Below are 25,820 nucleotides of genomic sequence, written 5' to 3'. Positions count from 1 at the left end.
ACATTCCCTAGTCTTCTCACAGGACTTTTTCACGTGTTTGATGAGCCCATCACGTCACCCATGTCCCCTGTCTGTGTGAAACAAAGGGTCCTCACTAGTCTCTCTCTTTTCTTTTTTGTCGTCTGGAGGTGGCTACACTCCTGTTGTCTTTCTTGGAACTTTTTCTTCAGAGTTAAGACTCTACAGCCTGGAGTATACTGATTGCCTGGTATCCGAATCTGATGAAAATGTGGCGTGACCTTAGGTAGTAACTGTCAGAACGAATCAGGCCAGGGCTTTCTTTTCTGCGAATGCTTTCACTTTTACAGGTTGTGTAATATTGTGGATCATGCCTGAATATTTTTACACTAGCAAAGGGAAAAAGTTTATTCTAGTAAAGGTAAGGATCATAAACATGACCGGCATCTCCAAGAATCACAAGGCCTTTTATTTCAGGAAGAGTAGGAGGGAGAAAAAATAGCATCTTAGTTTGTCGGTTTGGGAAACGAACACAATTTTGAGTTATCGAGTCTAACACAGTATCTGTTTAGCAAACAACTGCACTGTAAAGTCCTTTTATATTCGCCAGCCTGAAAAAACATTATTTAATATAATTAGTAAAATGAAGCTTTGTTATGGGAACTGCCTCTTATGGGAGACATAAGCACATTCACATTAATAAGAGCATGCCTTATCTTATTTAGCTAAATGCTGTCCGCCAGGGAGCGTGTCAGTCTGCGGAGAATGGGCTTGGGGAATGTCACACCAATACAGAAACTAAGCCGAGACTTTCTTCTGATTTTAAAAACTGTTTTCTAAATCAAATGCATATATGGGTACGGTGTTCATTTTAGTTTAAAAATGTCTGTTTTAAAAGTAATTGGCACAGAGCCTGGACCATGTTCTATTCCACTAATTTTATAGTCCTGGGAGCTCACTACAAACAGATGAAAGCAGGGTCAGTCACTTCCTGAGCCAGAGCTTAATTTCTAATTAACATTAACGTTTGTTTAGATGGGGCCACGGAAGGAAAGAGAAACAAATTCATAGGAAGGTCAATGGAATAACATTAAACTTTCCACAGTAAAACATACTGTGTGTAATTTACTGCTAGCAAACTGATTTCATTTGTATGGTATGTACTCCATAATTTTCTAAAATATAGGCTATCATGATAAACAATAATATTAAAACCATAGTAATTTCCTAGATTTTAAAAAATTACTGAAAAAGCAGCAATTTCTGCTCTCTTTTCAGTGTGGAGAGAAAGGAAGAGAGCATATGCCTTGTAAATTTTATTCCTTGCTTACTGTGACAATTATTGGACATTTTGGGGGGGGGCATTGTTATTTCAACAGCAGATGAAAATTACCAAGTAATATTTAGAGCCAGAATTCCTAATGGAATCCCCATCAATAAAGGTAAAGCGCGAATTTCCTTTTCAGGAAAAGAAAGTAATGAAATTATCCTCTTTTAAGTAGGATTTTTAAAAATTTCCTTTTTTAAAAAAATGCAAGTAGCCTTTTTTATTAAATTAATTTTTAGAGAGAGGAAGGGGGGAGAGAGAGAAGCATCAAAGTGGGAGAGACATGGATCTGCTGCCTCCCACACACACTCCCAAATCCACCACCTGAGTATGTGCCCCAACTGGGAATCGAACCCGTCACCTTTTATTGTATGGATGATGCTCTATCTAACTGAGCCACACCGCCCAGGACAAACAATTACTTTTGAATTGATACTATTTGACTTCAATATTTTCTATTTTGTAACAATGAAATGATCGTTTCTCATATTGTGACAATAGAGTCCAAATCAAGTTATTTATGTATCCACTGCCAATCCCCTAAAGCTTAAGCAGGGATGGTAGCTCTTTAACGATCTTAATACCTTAAGCGAGGCAGAACAAACATTTACGCGCCTCAGTCTGAGTATATTTATACGTCTTTACAGTGTCTACTAAGCACCTCGCCCTGCTGGTTTTCAGCATCACTCACTCACAAGGGAAATTTGGGATGTTTCACTACTGACTGATCTCCTGCATGAATTCAAAGACAAAGACTGTGCTGTTTCAGATCTGGGAAACTTCATTGCCAGAAACACGTCTTCAGTGCTCTACGCTGTGCAAAAATAGTCACTGGACTTTTCCTCACTCATATTTTTTATTTTATGAAGTAACGTGATGTCGACTCCACAGCATGAATTTTCCCTCTGGAATATAACTTCGACACTAAGGCTTTAACACAGACCAGTCTATTTTTTCGGATTGCCTGCCGTGAAATTACCATGATCATCCCTTTGGTTGGACTCTGCTCACGGATCCCTCCTCACTCGGTTTAGACAGATTTATAGACCTTCAGACACATAAAGCTGGTGGTGTAGAAACGGTATTTAACAGGGTTGCACAGCAGTGTTGCAAACTAATCACAATAAACTTTTCCAAGCAGGTTTGGAGACTAGGACTGACTTCAACATGGTTTTCCTTTGGGAAACCGCAACCCCTTGAAGGTAATGAGAGTGATAAAAATACGTAACAATAAAATGTAACTGCATCAAAAACACAAACGAAAGGCTTTCTTTTGAAATTATCATTTTTATTGCCATTTATTATATTTTCATTCTTCTACAATATCCGTCTGTTGCCAGGGCACAGTAGAAATTTAGAAAATTTTAAAAAAGCAAGCATTGCAACTTACTGTTTTGTCTGAATTTTAAGATGCTCCCTGCATGAATTTCACGTCTACTTTTTAAAAAGGCCTCTTGTTATAATGGTGAATGAGTTGCTTGATACTTAGTGGTTTGTGAGCTCCTTGGAAAGGAAGCCAGGATCATGAGACTATGGATGGTTTCACTGAAAACAAGGGATGTCACACTAACCTTATTTCTTTTTTAGACAGTGTGACCAAAGGGGTAATTAGGGTACATGCTGTGGACCCAGGGTATTTAGACTTAAGACCTCTCATATGATACCTTTGAGGATTCAATGGAGAAATGTTAGCTTCAGGCAAGAATGGTTTGATAGACTGAACTCAGGATGAGTGATCATAATAAAAAATGCCAAATGATCAGAATCATGGGCAAGCTTTGCCCTTGGCCCTTTGCTGATCACATTAATTAATGACTTGGATAAAAATATAGAGCCCCTTAGTTTTCTGGGTAATATACAAAAGCTGAATAAAAGAGCTGGACAATTGGGCTGAATCTTCTAAGATTGAATTTAAGCCCAGCCAGCGTGGCTCAGCGGTTGAGCATTGACCTAGGATCCAGGAGACTGACGTTTGATTCCCGGTCAGGGCACATGCCTGGGTTGTGGGCTCCATCCCCAGTCAGGGGGCCTGCAGGAGGCAGCTGATCAACGACTAGCTCATCATTGATGTTTCTATCACTCTCTCCCTCTCCCTTCCTCTCTCTGAAATCAATAAGGACATATTAAAAAAAAAAAGATTGAATTTAACACAGTAAGTTCTTGCTACTTGGTCCTAAAAAAATTGAGCCATAGGGTTGAAGGGAATTTAGCTCAGCAATTTCAGTGGAAATCTGCATCAACAGTAAGATATGACCTTAGCAAAGCTCTGCTGACCTTGGGCTGCTTTACTAGAACTATAATGTCCAGAGAGAGGAAGGCAACTGTCTCAATCTGCTCCATCGCCCGTGAGAACGAGTCCATTTCACCGACCTGACAAATGGGAACATCTTGGAGATGGTTCTTCTGCACAAGGTTGATAGTCAAGATGTACCTATTATTTTTCAGTTACAAATGATGTATTTCTTGCTCCCGAAAATCTATACCTCCTGGCACGCTGGCATCGGTTATAAATGATAGCCGACAATATTTTATAGTTTCCTGACTGTCGGCATCAGTCCTTTGTCTCTGAGGGGCCCGGTGTTGGAGACGCACAGGGGAAAATAAAGATTGATTCCATTTCCCCCACCTCCTCTCCCCGTTGGTTACTGCAAAGCTGATCAGTACACACACTCACTCCCCCCACCCCCCCATTTCTGAAGCACAGAAAGAAACAAACCCTCTGCCTTCTTGTGGCCTTTCTTTTCCCTCAGGGGAGCCTTTGAGGTTTATTTAACTGGATTCCAGTTGGACAAAAGTGGACGGTTAGGAAGAGAAATACGCCCATGATGAGATTATGTGCGCCCCAATACTTCCTAGAAGTCGCCCTGCGGGCCACATTCCCCTAAGGAGATGCCTTGCTGCCGAATCATCCGCAGAGCATCTTACAATTACACAGCCATTTGTTCCCTTTCCTGCCCCCGACTTCACTGATCCACTTAGCTAACGGGGCCGTTTTCCACCATTAATCAGCTATTCATGAGTCTTATCCATCTCTGAAGTCTGTTCCTCAGGAAAGGCAGCCTCCATCTGCATGTTAATTGACCAGCGCACAGTGGTATCTGGTGATACAAATGGTGATCTCCGGTTAAGGAGAAGCGTCTGCTCGGTAAGATTAAAATCATCTTCATCTTGCGGTTCTCTGATGCGATTTTCATAAAGGCACTCGAGTAAAGAGTAGGGGTCGCACGTGTGTTAAGCTGGTTTTACCAACAGCCACACGTCTCGGGTTGCCAGACAAAAAACATAGGAGGCCCCACTCAATTTGAATTTCAGGAAAACAAACAAACAATTTTATACATGAGTGTGCATACGGTATTTGGGACATATTTATCCTTGAAATATTCATTATTTATCAGCCCCGTTATAGTTCTGATGCCCAGGTAGACCTGGAATCACTGGCCGCCCTCTACTTTCTGTGCTCTCCTCTCACTGGAATATTGGAAGATTGACTCCGTTTGTGGGAATGACAGCAAAGGCTTCGTGGCCAAACGGGAATCCTGCAGAAGTCTTCCCGTAGGGCATGTGGGAAGGTGGGTGTCACAAAAGGAAACGTAAGCTTGGAATTCATGTTTGTTTGTTTTTTCACTTAGTGCATTTTTGGCATAAATGTTCTGAGTACATTTTTATATGTGGACATGAATAGATATTGATGATTTTATCAACAATTTACCTGTGATCCTAAGCATGCAATACAGCTGATGATACAATACAGCTTTTAAAAATTTTTTTTATTTATTGATTTGAGAGAGAGAGAATCAGTTTGTGGCTCCAGTTATTTATGCGTTCATGGGTTGATTCGTGTATGTGCCCTGACCCGGGATCGAACCCGCAGACTTGGCCTATCAGGACGACACTCTAACCAACAGAGCGACCCGGCCAGGGACTACAATACAGCTTTTAAAGTTAAATAAATGATTCTGCTTTACATGTGTTCCCGTACTTAGAATATACATATGGAAAACCACTGATGTAAACTGGTTTTTCATGTCCGTCTGCCTACCTATCGTTTATCTACCTATTTATCTCTATGTATTTATATCATAACGTTTGTAAAGACAAGAAAAGCACAAATGACCAGACCATATTAACACAATCGCTGTGTTGAAAATGCTGCTTTACATGAGTTTTTAATCCAGTCTGTGTAACTAAAGTCTTAAGTCTTTGTCTGATTTCCATGATTCTGAAAAGGAGCAATACATTTCCCTTTCCTGTACATTGACTTTTCTATGGATAAACTGCAGTATGTTTGAAAAGTATTTTCCATTAAATGAAAAAAGTATTATGTTTCTGAGTGTGTGTTGTTGCTGTTTCCACCCACTAAAACAACATTCCATTGCTACTCAAAAAATGTCACACTTTTTTCCTCCAAAACATTGGCAGAAACCCCTGACACTTTTTCTTTTTAAAAATCCTTTGCTAGGGTCAAAGGGAGTGAAGAGCATGCTGGAGCCCTTTGTCTTAGGTACCACTTGCAATTACGTTTTGAGAAAAATAATTTTGAGTCAACACAGAGATAAAGCACCAGGTATTTTATTCGTAACCACGGTTAAAACATTTGTTTCTGGGGCCGGGAAAGGTAAATGGGGCAGTTCTCTCGCAGCCTGAGCCAGACTCCGCTGTTTTCCTGCACGGCCGAGTGAGTGAGCAATGTCACTTATTGCTACTCACTCTGTGCTACTGGTTTTCACACCAATTCAAGCTATTGTATTATTTGGACTTCCTTCAAGCTTGGCTAGTATTTTGCTTTGCATCGTAATGCCCTACAAATTTGTGTAAAGAAATGTATCACGGTTAAATAGAATTAAAAAAAAAAAGACTTTAAAAATTAGTTCAAAGTTTTCAATAAGACAGTTTTTTGTTTGTTTCTGGCCCCAGTCTGAACCTCCCAGTAAGCAGGGCACTGGCCTGGGAATGGGGTGTCCTCTAACCCTTGGGTTGGGATAGGCCTGAAGCTTCCCACTGTGGCCTCTCCCACACCCTGCTTTGTTTTCCTAACACCGACACACCTTTGAAAAGTATGCAGGACGGACTTTCCCCTCGGTATAAAATCTCCCTGTGGCCGGGTTGCTAGAGCCATTAAGTAAATCTGCGGCGAACAAAGGCCTGCTTCTTTATGAAAGAGCAGTTGTTGGGAAAGGTGGGGAATGTTCAGATGGGAACTGGACTCCCCCCCACCCCATGCTTTCATTCATTTACCTAACACGCCCTTCAAAGAGATTTTTATCTCACCGTCAACTTTATTTCCTGACGAGCTGGAGTTAAGGCGGCCAAGAGGAATGGTTTACAAACTGAATTTCCAGAGTCGTGCTCTGTCTTTACAGGAGGAACTACCCAATGGTGCCTCCGACCGAGAGGGCAGGATGCCCCCTGGGCCACGGTGGGGGAGGTACCCCCAGGATTCCGATGGTTCCCCAGCCCAGCCCAGCCCCCTTCACCCTCTGACTTGGGCAGGGGGGCCCACTCCCCACCCCTCCACCGTGTTACTAATTCCTCCCAACACGTGCAGGTATCGGAGAAGAGAGACAGAAAAAAAATAACCGGCATTGACAGTCACTGAAATATTACCGGGATAGTTACTGGCCGGGCGCTTTGGCTCTCAGGTCCCAGGGCAGAGAAAATATGGACAGGCCACTGAAGTAGCCAGCGATGACATCTCATCAGACATCCCACTGTGGGGGCTCGAACCGGCCACCCCAAGACTTGCCTCGGTGGTGTGCAGGTTGGTCGGAGCTGGAGAAACCCCTGCCCCTCCCCTGACTGCCCAGAGGAGCGTGAGTCAGGAGCCTTGCCCGTGAAAAGCGATGACGGGAGATGGCCTCTTTTGACCTGTCCGTCTGTGCGGCCGGTCGGACTCCTGGTCACTAGGCATCTGCTCGTCTCACGGCCCTGCAGTGACCCTGAGAAGCCCCCAGGGCACCTCAGCTCATCCCCAGCTCAGCATGTCTTATAGGCCGCGTACCCTGTCGGTCTCTGAACCCCTCACGCGGGGTCCCTGACTCATGTATGTGCGGTTCCCACACGTATGTAGGCGTGTATTAAATTTGGTTATTTGCTAATCCGCCTCAGGGCTGTTTGATTACTAACCGGCCAGAAGAACCTGCGGGGTACAGGGAAGCATGTTCCTCCCCCACAGTGCACCCCTGGCAGCTCCACGATATGAACCTGTTTTATTTTCCCAACGTGTTACCGGGTTTAGCTTGCTTGGGAAAAAGGCCAACAGTTTCCAAGAGAAATGTGTCCCCCCTTTTTTTTTTTTTTTGCAGTAAAATAACTCCCCCCGCCCCAGCACAAGCAGGATTCCCCGCCTGAAGCGAGCAATAACTCCAAGCTTGATAAAATAAACGGGATCGCCCCTTACAGCCTGTGAAGAAGGGTGAGCCCTGCACAGGTTACCTGCCAAGAGCCACAGGACTTCAGTGACCGCCACTGGGAAGGAGGGTTTCGGTTCTTTCATGGAAGGTGACGCTGAGTAAGGCGGAGATGTGGCCACAGAGGAACTTACACATTACTCAGTGCACTTAAAAAAAGTTTTTATTGATTTTAGTGAGAGAAGAAGGGAGAGAGAGAGAGAGAGGAAAAAAAACCCCACAAACCACCCACCAGCTGCCTCCTGCATGCCCCCTGCTGGGCATCAAGCCTGCAGCAGGGCACCGACCTGAGGCTTCTCCGCCTGTGGGACGGTGCCGGCCCAGCTGAGCCACACCGGCCGGGGCGCATGTTTATTCCTATGACGCTAAAAATGAAATTGCTGCATCTGCTGTCAAATCCACACCAGTTAATCACGAGATATTTCTTGAGACTTCTAATGCTAAGCAGCAGGAGTAACATTCACTTACAGGATGTCTAGATACAAACTGTACCTACATACTACATGTTGGATTTTTTTTTGCCCTATGGATGTTTAGTTTCTTTTTTATTCCCCATTAAAATTTATTCATGTTACATATTATTATAGAATATCCTTACATAGCTTAGTAGTCAGTATATGATTTGTAAAAAAATTGTATCAACAGAAATCTGTCCATTGCAGGACATGGCAGGAAAATAATTTTTTCGCGGAGTAAATAATTCGGATTCTGGCTGCAGCCTAGAGGGTGGTTGTCAGGACAGCCTCGCTAATGCCCCCCAGGGCTCCTCACTGTCCGTCTCCCGGATACAAGAAACAAACCCGCGTGCCCTGTTTGCTGCCCACGTCGGCTGAAAGAGGCAGGTTCACAGTCACGGACAGGAAAGTGAGTTGTTGCTGGGATCTTCCAAATCCCTGACCATGTCTCTCACCATCACCGAGGGAGTCCCCTGAGTGGACGCTGGAGAATCTGTTGCACAAACAGCAAAGTGGAGGTCACCCCACTGGGTCCCAGCAACGACGCTGCTCCCAGCTCACTGGAATTGGCTCTTGCTGATTACTGCTTCCTGCTGGAGAGACTATGCCCACGATATTAGATGATCATTCCAATCTACTAATTTAATTAACACTTTTTATTTTTAATTTTTAGTCTTTATTGATTTCAGACAGAGGAAGGGAGAGGAAGAGATAGAAACATCAATGATAAGAGAATCACTGATCGGATGCCTCCTGCAGGCCCCCACCGGGATTGAGCCCACAACCCGGGCCTGTGCCCTGACCGGGAATCTCCTGGACCCTAAGTCGATGCTCAACCATTGAGCCATGATGGCCAGGCGAATTAACACGTCTTTTGAGCATTGTGTCACTTGGCACATTTTTGAGATTTATTGGAAGAGGGCTCCGGGCATCGTGCATTCATTTCCTGGACCATTCTGGCCCCTGCGTTACTGCATCGAACTATCCTGCTCTTCGGTGCTGCGAGGTTTTCAGCCAAACCTACCCGTGTGCTCATGAAGGCGAATGGTCTACAGAGCACCTGCCTTCCTGGGAAAGGGTCTTATTACTAGAGCAGCTACTTCTCGCCAAGAAGAGGGCTTACATTTCTCTGGCCAGCTCGAGGCTTTATCAGGCGGCCTGTTTGGTCTTCGCGGTCCTTGTGCCGAGGCCAAGTTTCTTCCTTCCCCTTTGGTTCTGGGAAGGAGAGCTGCAGAGAGCTCTCCGTTCTCTCCCCTGCACGCCCGACCCCGCTGTGCGCGGTGCTGCTTCTAGACTGTGCTCCGATACCAGGACCATTGTTCCAGTTCCTGCCTGTCTCAGGGGAGTCGTTCAGGCCAAAGGACATCCAAGGAGTTGCAGTGGGCACCTCCCCCTCTGTCGCTGTCAGCAAACACTGTGCCCTTTCTCAGCTTCTATTCTGGTCGCCCTCCTTCCCCCCTCGTTAGAGGACTCCCACTGCCCGCCGTGAAGGCAGCACCCGCGGAGTCAGGGGTTGTGCCACAATCCGCTCCTTTGTTCCAGGGACAGCTAGTTCCAGCAGTGCCCTTAAAAACGGAAACGCTCCCACAGGGAACGTCACCTGAAACTCGGAGCACCTTGGTGGGAAAGAGGAGTGGAATCTACTCGAGTTAACCCTGTGACCTTGGCCTTGAAGCCAAGTTTCTTCAAATCTCAGTTTCCACGTCTGACAAAGGCGAGAGCGGGACAGATCCGCTTCTTTCTTTCCCTGCAGGTGGAGAGAATGCTTGGGGAGACGGAGGAAAGCCAGGACGTAGGGCGCTTGTGCAGATAAAAAAAATGATAAACAGGCCAGGCATTGACTGGCTCTCTGGAGGTCCGTGGCCACTGGGTTAAAACAAACAAGCAAAGAAAAAAACCCACGAAAATGATCTCTAAGTTCATCTGGAAGCCTTACACTCTGCGACTCTACCCTCCTCACTCATGTCTCGACCTGACTTGAATGTCCTCAAATACTATACGTGGGATCAGAGAGTATTTGTCTTTCCGTGTCCGGCTTGGCTTATCATAATGTCTTCAAGGCTCATCCACGTTGTAGCATGTATTACAATTTTTAAAAATTTATTGATTTTAGAGAGAGGGAGAGGGGAGAGAGAGAGGGAAGAAGGAAGGGAGGTGGGGAGAGAGAGAAACATCCATTTGCTGTCCCCTTGTTTATGCATCGTTGGTTGATCCCTGAATGTGCCCTGACCGGGGACTGAACCTGAAACCACGGCATATGGGGATGACGCTCTGACCAACTGAGCTACTCGACCAGGGCCTATAATTTCATTCTTTACAAAGGCTAAATAATATGTCCTTGTGTATATGAGCCACATTTTCTCTCTTCACCCACTGATGGACGCTTGGGCTGTCGCTACACATTGGCTCTTACGAGTAATGCTGCTATAAACGTCCGTGTACACGTTTCTGCGAGCACATCTGCCTTTCATTTTGGGGCGTATATTCCCAGATGTGGCACTGCTGCGTCATACAGTAACTCGATGCTGAACTTTTTGAGAGACTGGTGACTCTTTTCCAAAATTGTTACAGCCTTTTACATTTCATTACACAAGGGTTCTAATTTCTCCACATCACTGCCAAAACTTGTTATTCCCTGACTTTTTCAAAAAGTGTCACTTATTATTATTTTTTTTAATTGAGGGGAAATCCACATTACACAAAATTGAAAATTGTAACTGTACAATTCACTGAAAACTGAACAAAGACATCTGTACATCCCGTAAGAATATACCTTTTACAGGACCTGGCTTCAGCAGCTTTCCAATTGGCTATGGATTTTCTTTGCTAATAAAACTGTCTTTTATTTAAAAAAGCAAAGTGTACAACTCAGCAGCATTTAGTAAATTCACACTGCTGTACAGCCACCATAAGTAGGTCTAAAACATTTCTATCACCCCTAACAGGCTTTGCACCCATTTATCAGTCACTCCTGTGCCAGCTGGCCCCTAACAACCAACAGTCTGCCTTCTGGCTCTATGAATTTACCTGTTTGGCCACTTCGTATTGTTATAGACCGAACTGTCCCCTTCCCCGCCAATTCATCTGTTGAAGCCCTAACTTCCGATGTGACTGTATTTGGAGACAGTGTTTCTTTATGGAAGTAATTAAGGATAAATGGGGTCAAAAAGCTGGGGCCCTAATCCAACAGGATCGGTGCCCCCATAAGAGGAAGAGCCACCAGAGCGCCTCTCTCTCCCTTTCTGCAGACAGAGAGGAGAGGCCACGGGGGGTCACGGCTGGGAGGCCGCTCTCTACAAGCCAGGAAGAGGGCTCTCCCCAGGAACCAAATTTTCCGGCACCTTCATCTTGGACTTCTTGCCTCCAGATCTGTGCAAAAATAAATTTCTGTTGTTTAACCCACCCGGCCTGTGGCATTTTATGGCAGCCTGAGCAGACTGACAGACAGATACACGGACTCACACAGTATGTGGCCGTCTGTGACTCGCTTCTTTTACTTGATGTAATGTTTTCAAAGTTCATGCATGTTGTGGCGTGTACCCATACTTCATTCTTTCTTAAGGCTGAATGTTAGTCGGGTATGGATATACTACATTTTACTTACCCACGCCTCCACTGGGGGACATTTGGGTTGCTTCTACCGCTGGCTGTTGTAAATAGTGCTGTGATGTGTGAGGTTTCCAGTTTCCTCCACAGAGTTATTTCCCCTGTTTTTGATTACAGCCATCCTAGTGGTAGGTCATTCTGGCTTTTTGATTTGTCGGGGAATGAAGTCTCAGGCCCCAACCATTGTTCCTTGTTAGAGATCAGAATTATTAATAAATTATCTTTATTTTTAAATAAGGCAGGTTGGTGTCCAGGCGACTTTCCTGGAAGACGCACAGAATGTTTGCCTGCCCTAGGGGACTGTGAATACCTTCTACACATCAATGTGAGAAAGAAACATCAATTGGTTGCCTCCGGCGTGCCTGTCACCCGGGATTGAACCTGTAACCTGGGTATTTGCCCTGACAGGGAACTGAACCTGCCACCTTCGGGTACATGGGGCGACGCTCCAACCAACTGAGCCCCACTGGCCAGGGCCCCAGTTTCTTATCATCGAAAATTGTTCATCTTAGAAATATCACTGGAAACGTCCTTCCCTTATTGCTCTGTGCTGTCATGTGTATTTAGACCTCGACACTTCAGGTCCACAACTAAAACCGGCCTGCCCGGATAACCACTGAAACTTCTCGGCTGGTGGAACTACCTCTGCGGTTTCTACGTTTCGGTCCATTTGGCTCCCTGTCCCTCAGGCGCTGTGTCACCCTAGGGTGGAGGAAGGTAGCCACTGTTACCATCTCGGCCAGGCAGGCTTAGGTGCGGGCCAGTGGAGTCTTGATTAAACATCCAGGCCTTTCTCTCCTCCCACTCTCTGATCTCCACAGCGACTGGAAGCCAAGGGCCTGGGAGGCGGGAAGGTGCAGGTCATGCACTGTGGAGGCTGGCTGGGCCAGAAAGGGGCAGGGGGAGCAACTCGAGAAGAACCAGCCCCTGGCAGCCCCCTTCCCCTCCCTCTCTTCCTCCCTGAGCTCATTTGGCCCCCTAAAAGGTCTCGTTTCCCTTACTTTGACAGGCTCCCTCTGAACCCCTGCCTTTGCATGGAGTCTGTTCTCTGGCAGGAATCCTTTACTCCATTCCTTTGCCTGGCAAAGAAACTCCTAGTCGTCCTACAACGCCCACTCTCTACACGTGCAGAGGCAGCAAGGTCCTAGGAATATTTAGTACAAAGAAAACCTTGGGTGAGACACTGCTTTGATTTTAAGCCACCCCCTCCTTCTTTTTTTTTTTTTTTTGCAAAATAAGAATGGGAATATAGCCGCCTTGCCGTCCCTGTCCCAGGGACCTGGAAAAGGTCAGTAGATAAACGCTCTCCCAAATGCAAAGCATTGCACAAACTGTTCTGTCGCTGCTCTCCCGCTGCGTAGAATGCCCGCCTATTTGTTCGCCCCTGTCGGTGCCAAGCTCAGCTTCGGTGCATTCAAACACTAACTCACTTACCCCCCCCCCCCTCCGTCTTCAGCCCCCGCCGCCTGCCCCCTCGGGCTCCCTCCCCAGCCCTTTCCCCCGGGTCCTGTTTGCACTGAACTCACCGGGACGCTGCGGGGCTCCGCAGGTGCATCGCCCGTTAAAGAGGGCGAGTCACTCAGCGACGCGGAGCGGGGGAGTCCACGCAGAGCAGAACAGAACAGAACCGAACAGAACCGAACGCTAGATTCTAAGCTGTAAAGTCCTGGCCCCGAGGAGCCAGGTGACCGCGTCGGGTGAGCGAGCCCCGCAGGGCGAACGGAGCCCGCGCTCGGACGCGGGAACCCAGGCCGCGGGCGCGGGGGCGGGCCCGGAGTTCCCGGAAGGGGGCACGTCGGCGCCTGGACTACAACTCCCGGCGTGCACGGCGGCCAGAGCCGGTCCGCCTCTACGTGCCTCCTCACTCTTTCGGGTCCTACCTGCGGGACGGCTGTCTGGGGACGGGGGTTGCGTGGCGGTCGTGACAGAAAAACCGCAGGCTTCTCTTGGGGCGCAGAGGCCGGGGGCAGCGCGCGGGATGGCTCCCGCCGGTCGGGAGGTCCGCCGCGGCGTGGCGGAACCCGCTGTCACGCCGCCCGCGTTTCCGGAGGGACGTCCATCGCGGCCGGACGCTGTGGCGCGGCGGTTTAATTCTCCGGCGGCGGCTGAGGGAGCGGGACGCGATGGCCCTGACGGGGCTCATCAGGAAACTCGGTAACTGTCGGGGCCTCCCCCGCCGCCGCTGGATTCGCGCTCCGGCCGTGGACGCCTGCGGAGCCGGGCGGTGTCACATGTCCGTGCTCGTCCCGGCTTGGGCAGGGCGGCCCGCGGGGACCCGTGTCCCCCTCGGTGTCACGGCCGCAGGGCGCGGCCCAAGCGCCCCCGGACCGGGCGGGTGAAAACCCGGTTTCTTTCGGTCCCTCTGAGCCCCGCCCCGGGTCGCCGCGGTGTCTGGCTGTCTCCGGGGGGCGGGGTCGGGGTCCGGGTCGGGGTCGGGTCGGGGTCGGGTCGGGTTCCGGGTCGGGGTCGGGTCGGGGTCCGGGTCGGGTCGGGGTCGGGTCGGGGTCCGGGTCGGGTCGGGGTCGGGTCCGGGTCGGGGTCCGGGTTGGGTCGAGGTCGGTCGGGAGCGGCGGCGAGCGGCCTGTCCCCGCAGGGCACCCGCTGGCGGAGATCCGCGAGCGCGCGCTGAGGACCCTGCTGTGCAAGGAGGAGCTGCGCCTGGTCTGCGGCGCCGAGCTGGCCCAGGACCGCCTGCTGCTGGCGCTCCTGCTGCGCTGGTTCAGCTTCCCGGCGGCGCCCCTGCGAGCGGAGGCGCTGGGCCTGCTGAGCCGGCTGGTGAAGGTACGCGGGTCGGGCCCGGGCCTCGCTGGGGCGCCCGGGCTCAGCGAGTGCGAACAGTGCTGAGAAACCGCCGGGGGGCGTTGCATCGAAACTGCTGCGGGTGCGCGGCCCCGCCTCCCGTTCCTCTGATGTGCGGGGCGACCCCTCGCGCCGCCTGCCCTGTGCCCAGTGGTGACTCGGGCCTCCCGGGGGTTCTGGGCCCTGGGGGAGGTTCACACTCGTCTTCCTGCTTTTCCTTGTGTCCTGTTTAGAATCGGACTTGGTCTGTTATGAAAAAGGGCACGTTTAAAGGTCATGTTACAGTCCACGACTCCTAAGCCACGCAGGGGTTTTCGTTTTTCATATTTGTGATCCTCAGTGCGTCTTGCAAAAGAGTTGGTTGCCAGGGTCAGATGTCAAAGTGCAAGTGTCACCTTTCAGAACTGTAAATCGTTGTGCAGGCGTGGGTGATGTTCACTACTTTGAGATCCTTGGCTGGTTGGAGGTAGGGGAGAGGGGTGAATGTCAATGGACAGAAGTAAACCTTTTTTTTTTTTAAATATCTTTATTGATTTGAGAGAGAGAGGTAGAAACAGCAATGATGAGAGAGTGATCACTGATGGGCTGCCTCCTGCACACCCTGCACTGGGGATGGAGCCCACAACCTGGGCCTGTGCCCTGACTGAGAATCCAGCCTTGATCTCCTGGATCCCACGATGATGCCCAACTGCTGAGCCACGCCGGCTGGGCAGAAGTAAACCTTTGATAAATAAAAGTAGGAATTGATAGTGTGCATTCCTGTTGTTCAGTCTCTGGGGTTTTCTCCCTTAGCTGTTATTAAATGTTTTACGTCTCTATAAATCTATGTCCTATTTATGAAGTTCTTTACTTTTGGTTATATCAGTGCAAGGTTTAGTTTTTTAAAAAGGAGCATCTGGTATCCCAAGGTGCTGAAGAGAAAGTCTAGAGATGTTGATATTTACCCTTGCTCAAGCCACCCCTCCTCTCCTTTCAGTACCCCCCAGCAGTCCAGCACTTGGTTGATCTCGGTGCTGTCGAATTCTTATCTAAACTTCGAGCTAATGTGGAGCCCGATCTGCAGGCTGAGATTGACGGCATCCTGGACGGACTTTTCACTCTTCCTTCAGAGGCCCCTGCACTGTGCTCTGCATCTTACCAGACCAATCAGATCGGTAGGTAACTCTTTGGAATCATCCTGATGCATTTGGTTAAAATACAAATATATTGGTTCTAGTGGTTAATTCTAAGGAAAGGGACCTTTGATTAAAAACAAACAAAAAAATCATCCCCCCAACATATTTTTCTTGTTTTGACTTATGTGAACCTTCCCTTCCCCCTCCTTTACTGTCATTCAGACAAGGATACATTTGTATTTATTGCTTTTTTTGGTGAAGGGGCCTAAAAGATGTAGTGATTTTCTTTTGTTGAGACCAGTTTGATAGATTATTTCTTTTACAATCACCACAAATTTTCCGTGAGCACTCGTTACCATGTGCCAGACATTGTTCTCAGAGTTTTGCACGTTAATTTGTGGGCTGTTCTTCACATAGGGGTATGTTGGTATCTGCCCTAGTTCACCATTTTTGTGTGGGGTCCGATCAAAGTGAGCTGTACATGGTGTAGTGGATAAAGTCAGAGTCAAAGAGACATGGATTTAAGTCCCAGTTTTGCCACTAGTTGTGTGACTTAGGCTAAGGTACTTAATCCCTGCAGCTTTAGTTTTCTCATCCCAAAACTGAGACAGCGAGAAAGAACATTTATAAAATTGTTTCAAGAATTAAACGAGACAGTGCCTGAAAAGAGCTCAGCATGAGGCCTAGCATCTATTAGGCACGGAGGTGTTGGTGCCTCTAGTTGTGTTCTTGTTATTTTATGCTCAGGAGAGTGCCTTGCATATGAAAGGCATTTGAATTGATTTGAAGAAAAGTAAAAGGCCCATGAAATCTGTGTGGTGGAGTGGTAAAAGTATAAGAAGCGTTTTTCTTGCTTAGTCTGTTGGCCACATTTTTCTCTGTAGCAGTGCAGCTCTGCTGCACTGTGACTATTCCTGCCGTTAAGAGGAACAGTGGTCTATGCCATTTATTGGCTTCTTGCGTGATCCTGATTTTTAACAACGTACTTTATAGTTTCTGTCTAAGCCATAACAAATAACATAGAATCGTAAATGGTGAATTTCCAAGCTAGCTCCTTACAGGTGAGGTTGGAGGTGTGGTCTAGGGCTGATATCCAGTTGTCTGTGTTAATATTGAGAACCACTGGCAAGAAAACTTCAAACAGAATTGGAAATTTAGCCTTAGCCTTTTTCTCATTCTGACTGTCATTGCATCTGCCCTGCTGAATGTTAATCGTGATAGGATCTTGGAAGATAGTGCTTGACAACCCTTTAAAATTTTTTTTTAAAACATACCTTTATTGATTTCAGAGAGAGGAAGAAAGAGGGAGAGAGAGATAGAAACATCAATGATGACAGTGTCATTGATAAGCTGCCCCCTGCACGGCCCCAACTGGGGATTGAACCCGCAACCCGGGCATGTGCCCTGACCGGGAATCGAACTGTGATCTCCTGGATTCTAGGCTGATGCTCAACCACTGAGCCATGCTGGCGGGGCAGTGCTTGACCCCTTTGACTTGGACAACTTTTTAAAAAAGATATTAATGAAAATCGCAAGTACCAGAAACTATGTGATCGGAGTGAAAGAGGAGGTTGTGGATATTTTCATTCTAACAAATAATTATATTAAAAGTGAAAGAGAAAGGAAGAAAACCCCTCAATTTCAGGTTGGCTCAGCATTCACACTTTTTCCTCTTTAGGAAGACAGACTATTCAGGGGGAAAAACTGGATTATTTTTCTAGTTTTTAAAATGATTAAAATACTCAAAACATTAATTTTGAAAAGAGTAACTTTCACTTTTAGCAAATAATGAATCAGTAATACATACAATAATATATTTTTTTTCAGAATTGCCACAACCCCCTGAAATCTTAATGGGGTATTTTCCTCAGGACAGCAGTCATTTGCAGCGGATGGAAGTGCCTGCGGCCCCCGTGGGTATGTGTCTGGAAGCAGGTCCCCCTGACCTGCTGCCTCAGAAACTGATGTATTCTTCCTCCTTGTTGTGGTCAGACTCTAATGTTGCAGCACCAAGCTGAGTGTTTCTGTTTCCTCAAGTTAGTTTAAGGTGTAGAGCCTAAGTGGGAACATCTTACGTCATCCTGCCTGCATTTGAGCAGCTGTACAGGGGGGTGGTAGTGGAGGCAGTCGTGCTCCCTGCTTGTCGGACACACATCCTTCGCCAGGGACAGTGCTGTGGGCTCTGCGTTCCTCGTCTCATTCTCCAGCTCACTCAGTGTACTGTCCGACCAGCCACTCAGGCCAAAATCTCAGCACCATCTTCATTTCTTTATATTTATCCCAACATGTACTGGTTCTAGAGTTCCATTGAGAGATCTCAGCTGGGTCTTTTCATGTCTGGCTGTGTCTGGATCTGCTCCCATGCCACCTCCCTAAAGAGACCTAAGGACTCTCGCCAGTGGTCACTTTCTGTTTAGTTTTCTCTCTAACACATACGTGATCTAAAGTTATATACGTATTTCGTTCTTGTTTCCGTCACGATACGCTTAGTGATAGCTGCAGGCACTGCTCTATCCCCAGGTGCAGAACGATGCCAACTGTGTGTTAGGCACTCAGTGTATATTCTTCAGGTGAGTGAGTGGATCCTTGCAGAGTCCCAGTGAGACTGAGGTGATCATATTCTCCATTTTACTGAGGAGGACACCCGGGCTTGTCCTCGGTGCCCTGGGCAGTGGGGAATGGTTAGGTAAGCATGTGCTTCACACTTTATTGCCAGTGTGGTTGGAAAAATGTGTGTCCAAGGGTGTATCTGCTGATGTCGGGGATTCAGTTTAACCCAGTTTGGATGTTATTCAAGTTTCCTTAGAAACTCTCAGGTTGAATAACAGCATGAGAACAGAAAGCTTGTTCAGCTGTTAAAATACTTTTTCATCTATCTCCCCTTTCTGGAAAATGGTGTTTGGCTTATAGGGGCTTTGTATTGAGATGGTAGGTAGTCCTTTGTGTTTGTGGCTGAGCGGCTTAGTTGAGTGGCAGTGAGAGGCATCTGCAGGGAGGGGATTGGGGTGTGGTGCTTGAATGAAGCTGCCGAAAGCAATGAGGCATTCGAGGTGGTGATGCTTTGCAGGTGAGTTGCAGCTTGCGGATTCGTGGTCTGGCTTGTTTTGGACACATTTTTATGTGCAGTATAAGCGTATCCTTCTCTCCACCCACCACTTTTCCTGAGAAAGCAAACCCTGCTTTTATGTTAGCACTTTTGAAAGAGGCACCTGTGCTCTATAGGGGAAATTAATAATAATTACCTGAGTTTAACGACTCCATGCTCTTTTCAGAGCACTTGGTAGAAGGACTGTGTGCCACTTGGAAGGGCTTTTATAGATACTATTTCTCAATGTTGCCACCTTAACTTGTACAATAGGAGGTCTGTTAAAATGTTGAGAGAGTAGACCTTTAATGATCTCACCACAGGAGAAAGTTGGTAATTACGTGAGAGGTTAACTAACTCTGTTGTGATAATCATTTTTCAGTATATGTATATCAAATTGTCATGTTGTACACCTTAAACTTATACAGTGTTAAATATCAGTTACATCTCAATAAACCTGGGGTAATAAACCTGTTAAAAAATAATTTGAACAGCGGTCGTTTAAAAATGTGTTGATTTCTCTTAATCTTCCTTGAAGTTAAAGATATGTCATCTTCAACTTTTTTGTCTTCAAGTCATCTTCAAAGAGGTTTAAACATCTAACACCATTTAGTATATTTAAACGTGACTAATTAAATATAGTATGTGATTAGATTTATCATTTTAAATTTCTGTAATTAAAGATCTCCAAATGCTAGTTCTTTTGATGTTAAATTTAAGCTCTTCTCTGTGTTCTGGTCAGCCAGTAATAGAAGAGATGTAATTGAAACTGAATGCCATTCAGTAGGGGTTTGTGTTTAATGCTCTTCCTTCTGATAATAATCTGTGTGTTCTGTTGAAATCGTGAAATGATCTTTCTGTTATTTATCCCGAGAGGGTACATTTGCAGCTGGCCTTGCGGTGTGTTTTAGGTTCCTGGATATGTAACCTCATCTGGGGACTTTGTTTAAAGATGAGTCTGTCGACATTGTCTTCTTGATGGCTTAAGTTTTGCTCTTCCATTAACAGCGACTCAGAGGGCAAGGTGTTGGAAGTTTTCTACGTTTCCGTGGCTACCCCTGACCACAACTGACAGACACGTTCTCTCATCCAATGAAAGGTACGGTGCCTGATGTGCTTCAGGTAGTTTTGGTTCATTTCAGCCATTATACCTGGCAGTTATTACTATACATTTTCACCAGGAAAAAAAGATACCAAGTGGCTGTGAATGGAGTAATGGGAATATATGAATGATTTCCAGTATTTCAGAAAGCAAGCCAGGGAGTTTGCCTCTAATCAGGCTTCAGGAGGCTGAAGCCTCGTGAGCTCCTTGGTCATCTCCAGAGTCTCCAGTTGGCCATTGCTGTGCCTTTGCTTAATACAGATGGAGAAATTAAACATAAATGCAGTCCATTTAGTAGACAGTATATATTCCAAAACTTGGGCTCCGTGATAGGTTGGGACCACTGATCTTATGTAATGGATGTTAATTGGTTGTTGAGTGTCTTAATGTCATTTCATTTTTTTTGCTGAAATTTTTGTTTCTCTGATATTACAACAAATGAGTAGTCTGTGTGTGTGTGTGCGTGTGTGTTTGTGTGTGTGAATCTTGAAAATAAAGACCAACTTGCTAGCGTTAGGGCCAGAGACAGGGGGCTGCTATTAAATGATCTTTGATGTTCGCCCTTCTGAGGCCTCAATAGACTCTTGGCTTGTAACAGCGTATTGAAGAGGTAGCTTATGGGAAAGGAGCAGGATGGACACGATCTGGCAGTTCTGAGTTAGTCCCTAAGGAGAGAGATGCTCCCAGTGCATACCTGTGGATGGTAGGCTGGAGCTGGGCTGAGAGAGGGGGTTTGCCTTCTTGGGGTGAGGGCTGGACCACTGCTACATCCCTAGGAGGGTGAATATTGTCTGAGAAGTTGAGGGATGTCCCCACTTGATTCATCTAGAATAGGGAAGAGCAGTAAGGAGCCTAATTCCTAGAATTTAACTCTATAGTTACTGTTATTTTTTGTCTTCTTCTTAATTTACATTACAGATGTCATTGAGTTCTGTGCCCTTTGACCTCTGAATCTAATTTTGTAGCATTGTGGTAGTCTGTGGGCTGCTGCTGTCTGGAGAAGGGTCTAGTGGGGATACAAAGTCAGCACGCAGTTGCCATAGCAGCAGATGCAGCATAGGGCTCCAGAAGAAGCCCCTGCCCGGAGTTGATTATTGTTTAGGGATGAGATCCCGGAAGGCTTCCCAGGGGAAGCGATGTCTCAGTTGAGACACAGAGGATGTGAGTCGAGTCATTCATTCACCACTTGGTTACTTAGAATCTGGGACAGGTAAACTCTTGTTAAAGATACTCATGCTCTGTTTTGTAGCTCTTTAAGAAGTAGTGACCACACTTTGATCTGGAGCACCTGTGAACTGCTGAAGGACGTTATCATGCAGGACTTTCCTGCTGAGATTTTCCTTCAGAGGCCGAAAATTGTTCAGGTGCGTTTCCTCTTTAATTGTTTTAGGTTTTTAAATAGAGAACTTTTGGCAATGAAATGAATTTTGCAATGTAGGAGTCCATAGGAAGAAAGCATGCGCTGCCATACTTAATGAACAAAGTATTTGGTTACTGAAGCCACTTACTCTCCAACTTACTTGGATAGTGTGGTTCTGAGAGGTAGTCTCATTAGACACGTGCAGTCCAGTTTGACCGCCCCGAATTTACCACTCCTGGGCCACTAAAGGGATGAATAGGATTCACAAGTTGAGTTGGGCAGCAGGAGCCCTCCTAACATTAAGAATAGCATGTCTCTTCAATAATTGGTATGTGTGAGGCACAGTGCTGGACGCTGTGGAAATGAGTGAGCAGTAGAGGTGGGTTCTTTGCAGTCTGGTCTGTTGCTTGTACAGTAGGGGCATTGGGACCCACGTTCGTACAGGAGGGGCTCTGGGACCTGGGCTTGTACAGGAGGGGCATTAGGACCCAGGGCTGGGATTGGGGCATATCCGCAGTCTCTAAAGCCTCGCACCCTTGCTCTGCAGCCACAGGGCTGAAAATCACTCCAGTGAACGGCAGCTATTAATACATACTGTGGCCGCTGTCACATGACAGAAGAGGAAAAGCTATTAATTACCAAAACGTGGCAAAATGATTTAGCTATTTGAGATGCAGAAACCTTGATGAGATTTTTAAAAAGTACCGTGAAAATGCATGTCCAGAATGGGGAGTAATTGGTTCCTGTGCTCCTTTTCCGGCTCTCTTCATTCCAGAGCCTCCTCTCTCTGCTGAAGCTGGCCTGCGGAGAGGAGGGGACACCCCGCCTGGCGCTGCAGTCGGCATCCTGCTTGCAGCAGCTGTGCACGTGTTTGCGAAGCCGACTTCATTTCCATCGAGATCCAGGCTTTTTCTCTAGCAGACAAGGTATTTATGTTTATTTGTCCTCTAGTCACTGGCAGTCTTTTGCAGATTCTTCTGAGAAAGAACCCATTATACGTACTGCTAGGGGTTACTATATATAAATATAAATCGTCACAGGTAAGCTCCCATTCCTCAGCGTAATCCGTCATCACCTTTGAAAACAATCTGTGAATGACAGAGCCACTCATGAGCCAACCATCTTTTTTTTCTTTTTTTAATAAGAGATATTTGTGAGCTGTTTACTTACTTGTTCATGCATAGTGTTGTTGGAAATCTGGGACTAGGATTCTGATTCCAGCTGTTCTTTGGGTAATTTAGCAGATTATATGTTGTGTTAAATTGTTTGGATTGGAAAATACCGATTTTTACTTTATGACAACTATTTTTATGCAACTTGAGATGTTGTCAAAGTATTATATGATCATAGTGCTTGATTTTTCATGGAAAAAGCACCGTCTAAGGGACAAATAGAGTACTAGGCTCCCTTCTCAAAACTGCTTACAGTTTAGGATTTCTGTGCACGTAGGCAGTGTGCATTGAAAGTCAAATACTAAATCAGATTGATTGGTGAACATGCTTCACAGTTAATCCCCCTGCAGCACCAGTAACCTCCAGTCCAGTGATTTTCAACCTTCTTAATCTCATGGCACATCACCTAATTACTAAAATTCTACGGCACCCAAAAAATACGTTATGTTTTTTGCCTATCTGACAAAAAAAAAAAAAAAAAGATATAATTTTGATTCATTTCACATCGGGTGGCTGCTGTTGTGCTGGCTGTTGTCATTTTTTTTTTTTTTGACAATCTAAGGGAAAAGAGGTTAGTGCCCTTTACTAAATAGTCTGGTATTGCATGTTTTAAAAATTCTTGTGGCACACTGGCTGAAAACCGCTGCTGTAGTTCACTGAATTTGTCTATTCTAGGTACCTTGTACAGGTGGAATCCATACAAGTGGAACCTGGCTTGTTTCACTTAGCATAGTGTTTTCAAGGTTCATCCCTGTTGTAGCATATTCCGGAACTTCCCTTTTACGTCTGAATAATATTCCACTGTATGCATGTACCACATTTTGTTTATTCACTCCTGTGTTGATGGACACTTATGGTGTCACCTTTCATTATTGTAAATAATGCTTTAATGAACGTGGCCTATCTGTTCAAGCCCTGTCCTCAGTTCATTTGGGTATAAACCTGAGAGCGGAATTGTTGGGTCATTTGTTAATTCTATGTTTCACTTTCTTAGGAATCTCCACTTTCCCCACAGTGGCTGTGCCATTTTACATCCCAGTTGCAGTGTGTGAGGTTCCCGTTTCTCCATAGCTTGCCAACATCTGTCATTTTCTTTTTCTATATCGTAGTTGTCCTAGTAGGTGGGATATAGCACCTCATTGTGGTTTTGATTTGTGTTTCTCCTCATGACCACTGGTCAATGCTGGTCATTCTCTTGATGCTCTTCATGTGCTTACTGGCCGTTCATGTGTCATCTTCGGAGAAATTTTTATTAAAGTCCACTGTCCATTTTTAAATTAGTTTCTTTTTTTTTAAACTATTTTTAGGAGTTTTTTATATATCTTGGATATTAAATCCTTATCAGATATTTGATTTGCAAATACTTTCTCCCATTCTGTAGGTTGTCACTTTCTTCATAATGTCTTTTGACATGTGGGACTTGTTAATTGTGATGAAGTTCAGTTTATGTTTCCTGAGTTTGTGCTTCTGGTATTTAAGAATCCATTGCCAAATGCAAGGTCATGAAGATTTGTCCCTGTATTTCCCTCTCAGATTTATGATTTTAACTCTCATATTTAGGGGGTTGATCCATTTTGATTTAGTTTTTGCCTATGGTTCGAGGTGGGTTTCTTGGAGAGTTTGTGGGGGGTGGGAGGTGGTGTGAGTATGTGTGCGTGTGTGCATGCATGATCTGGTGTTCTGCCCTGGTTGTCCAGTGTTGTAAGTGAATAATGTGGGCTAGAAGCCTCTGTAGAGTCAGGTTAGATAGAAACCTAGATGTGCTAAGCAAACGCTTGCAGAAATGGTTGACCTTTATTTTTATTTTTACCCCTATAGAAGCATTCCTACTACCTTCAGTTTGTTAGAAATACTACTGTAATCAGTAATCTGCCTCTACTAAGAGATAACTTCCTTCTTCCTTTTTCCCCCCAGACACAGTTTCCCAGAATTCTTCCTTGTCTTACTGTCATGAAGTAAGGGTTACTCATCATTCTCAGAATGCGTCTCCAGGAAGCAGCAGCCCCAGGCCTTCTGTGGTTGGACGCACAGGCCAGCGCCCCAGGGGAGATGGCCAGGATTGGGATGCGGTGTCTTCCAGGTGACTGGGAAAGTCTGGTTAGCTTGTGTGTGGGTTTAATTTCACAGGGATATCATTATTTTTCTCTGTCTTCTCCTTTGAAACATTACCACAGGTTTTGGCCTTATGTTAGACCAATGGCTTTCATACTTTTATCACCATAACCCACAGCAAGACATAAACATTACACTGCAACTCTGACCTCAGCATATAGACATATACCCTGTGTATGTACCTGTGTGTGTGCCTGTGTGTGCCTCAGTGTGTGTATCCACTGAAACAAAATGTTCACAAAATAGCTCTCTGGTTCCACATAGCGAACAATGCTACATAGTGAACTATATTGTATTTCATTAAAAAGCGATGATTTTGACCCGCTAAGTTATTTTTACCAGCCCCAAATGGAATGTGATCTAGTTTAAAATTTAGATTTAAATGATAGATACATTTTGATAGTATCATAAACCCATTTTTATAGGTTAAATTATAATTTAATTTAAATGCACCAGTGTTCACCAAGTTCAAGGGACTGGTTGGAGAATCTAAAAAACAAAGACTGTACAATGTATGGTGTTTTACTTGTTTGTGTTAATACTGATTTTTATTTTCAAGTTTTCTTAAAGGGATTACCATGGTATTTTCTTGTTACCTCATCCTTAGGCTGAAAGCATCTTAAAAACATGAATCTCTTCTCTGGTGTCATTCTAATAAATGCATAATAAATGCATAATAAATGTGAACACTTGTCAGTTGGCCTGTGTTCTTGTGACGCTGCAGCTATGGCTGACACTGAGTCGTGTTTGTAGTACACTTGGCACTATGCCAGGTGCCACCATGGTTTTTATCTCCTCCAGTCGTCCTCGTAACAGTCCTGTGAGAGGGTTGGTAGAGTTGTCATTACCATTTTACAGAAAAACCAGAGGTTTCCAGGGGCTACGCACCTTTCAGAGTTTGAGAAGCTTGGCTCATTTCCGTATTTTGGATGCTTGGGATAGTGAAATTGAAGAAGTGACAGAACATGTATTAAATTTTGGGAGTTCTATATGTCCAGTAACATTACTGTACCTCTGTGACTCAGCTTCACTTGTGGATGACATCAAAACCCACAATTTTAGGGTCTTTGCAAATGTAGGTTCAAGCCTTTCTGTGCACGTTTGTCCCCACCCTACCACTCTACACCCAAGATGAGAAGTTTTTATGAAGAAAGCAACAAAGATGGGATGTTCCATCTTTTGGTGTATTTTCAAAATCACTAGGTGATGTTGAATGTACTAAATAAAGGAATCAATTTCTCAGGTTTTCCTGGCATTTTCTAGCATTCTTTAGTTGTTAACATTAGCTTACTTAGAACATTTGGTGGAAATTACAGAAAATC

At 45.6% G+C, this 25,820-nt stretch overlaps 1 protein-coding gene and 1 long non-coding RNA gene across 2 annotated transcripts in view; one reads left to right on the top strand and one right to left on the bottom strand.

Moving 5' to 3' along the window:
• Nucleotides 1–8,369: 8,369 nt before the first annotated feature.
• Nucleotides 8,370–13,521, bottom strand: LOC308562692. Its single transcript, XR_013999649.1, has 2 exons — nt 13,280–13,521; nt 8,370–8,749 (listed from the first exon to the last, which is right to left on the bottom strand). It is a non-coding gene; the product is annotated as an uncharacterized lncRNA (long non-coding RNA).
• A 296-nt stretch (nt 13,522–13,817) lies between these two features.
• RTTN (rotatin) overlaps nt 13,818–25,820 on the top strand; it is an 85,178-nt gene continuing 73,175 nt past the window's right edge. The window contains exons 1-8 of the mRNA XM_081149028.1: nt 13,818–13,907; nt 14,347–14,534; nt 15,529–15,706; nt 17,495–17,584; nt 19,761–19,851; nt 21,104–21,218; nt 21,990–22,140; nt 24,301–24,466. Coding sequence (XP_081005154.1) covers nt 13,877–13,907; nt 14,347–14,534; nt 15,529–15,706; nt 17,495–17,584; nt 19,761–19,851; nt 21,104–21,218; nt 21,990–22,140; nt 24,301–24,466 — 1,010 coding nt within the window. The 5' untranslated portion in view covers nt 13,818–13,876. The remainder of the gene's footprint in view (nt 13,908–14,346; nt 14,535–15,528; nt 15,707–17,494; nt 17,585–19,760; nt 19,852–21,103; nt 21,219–21,989; nt 22,141–24,300; nt 24,467–25,820) is intronic.

Source organism: Miniopterus schreibersii, assembly GCF_964146895.1.
Source record: "Miniopterus schreibersii genome assembly, chromosome: 10".
Lineage (NCBI taxonomy): Eukaryota > Metazoa > Chordata > Mammalia > Chiroptera > Miniopteridae > Miniopterus > Miniopterus schreibersii.
This window is presented reverse-complemented; position numbering and strand designations above follow the sequence as displayed.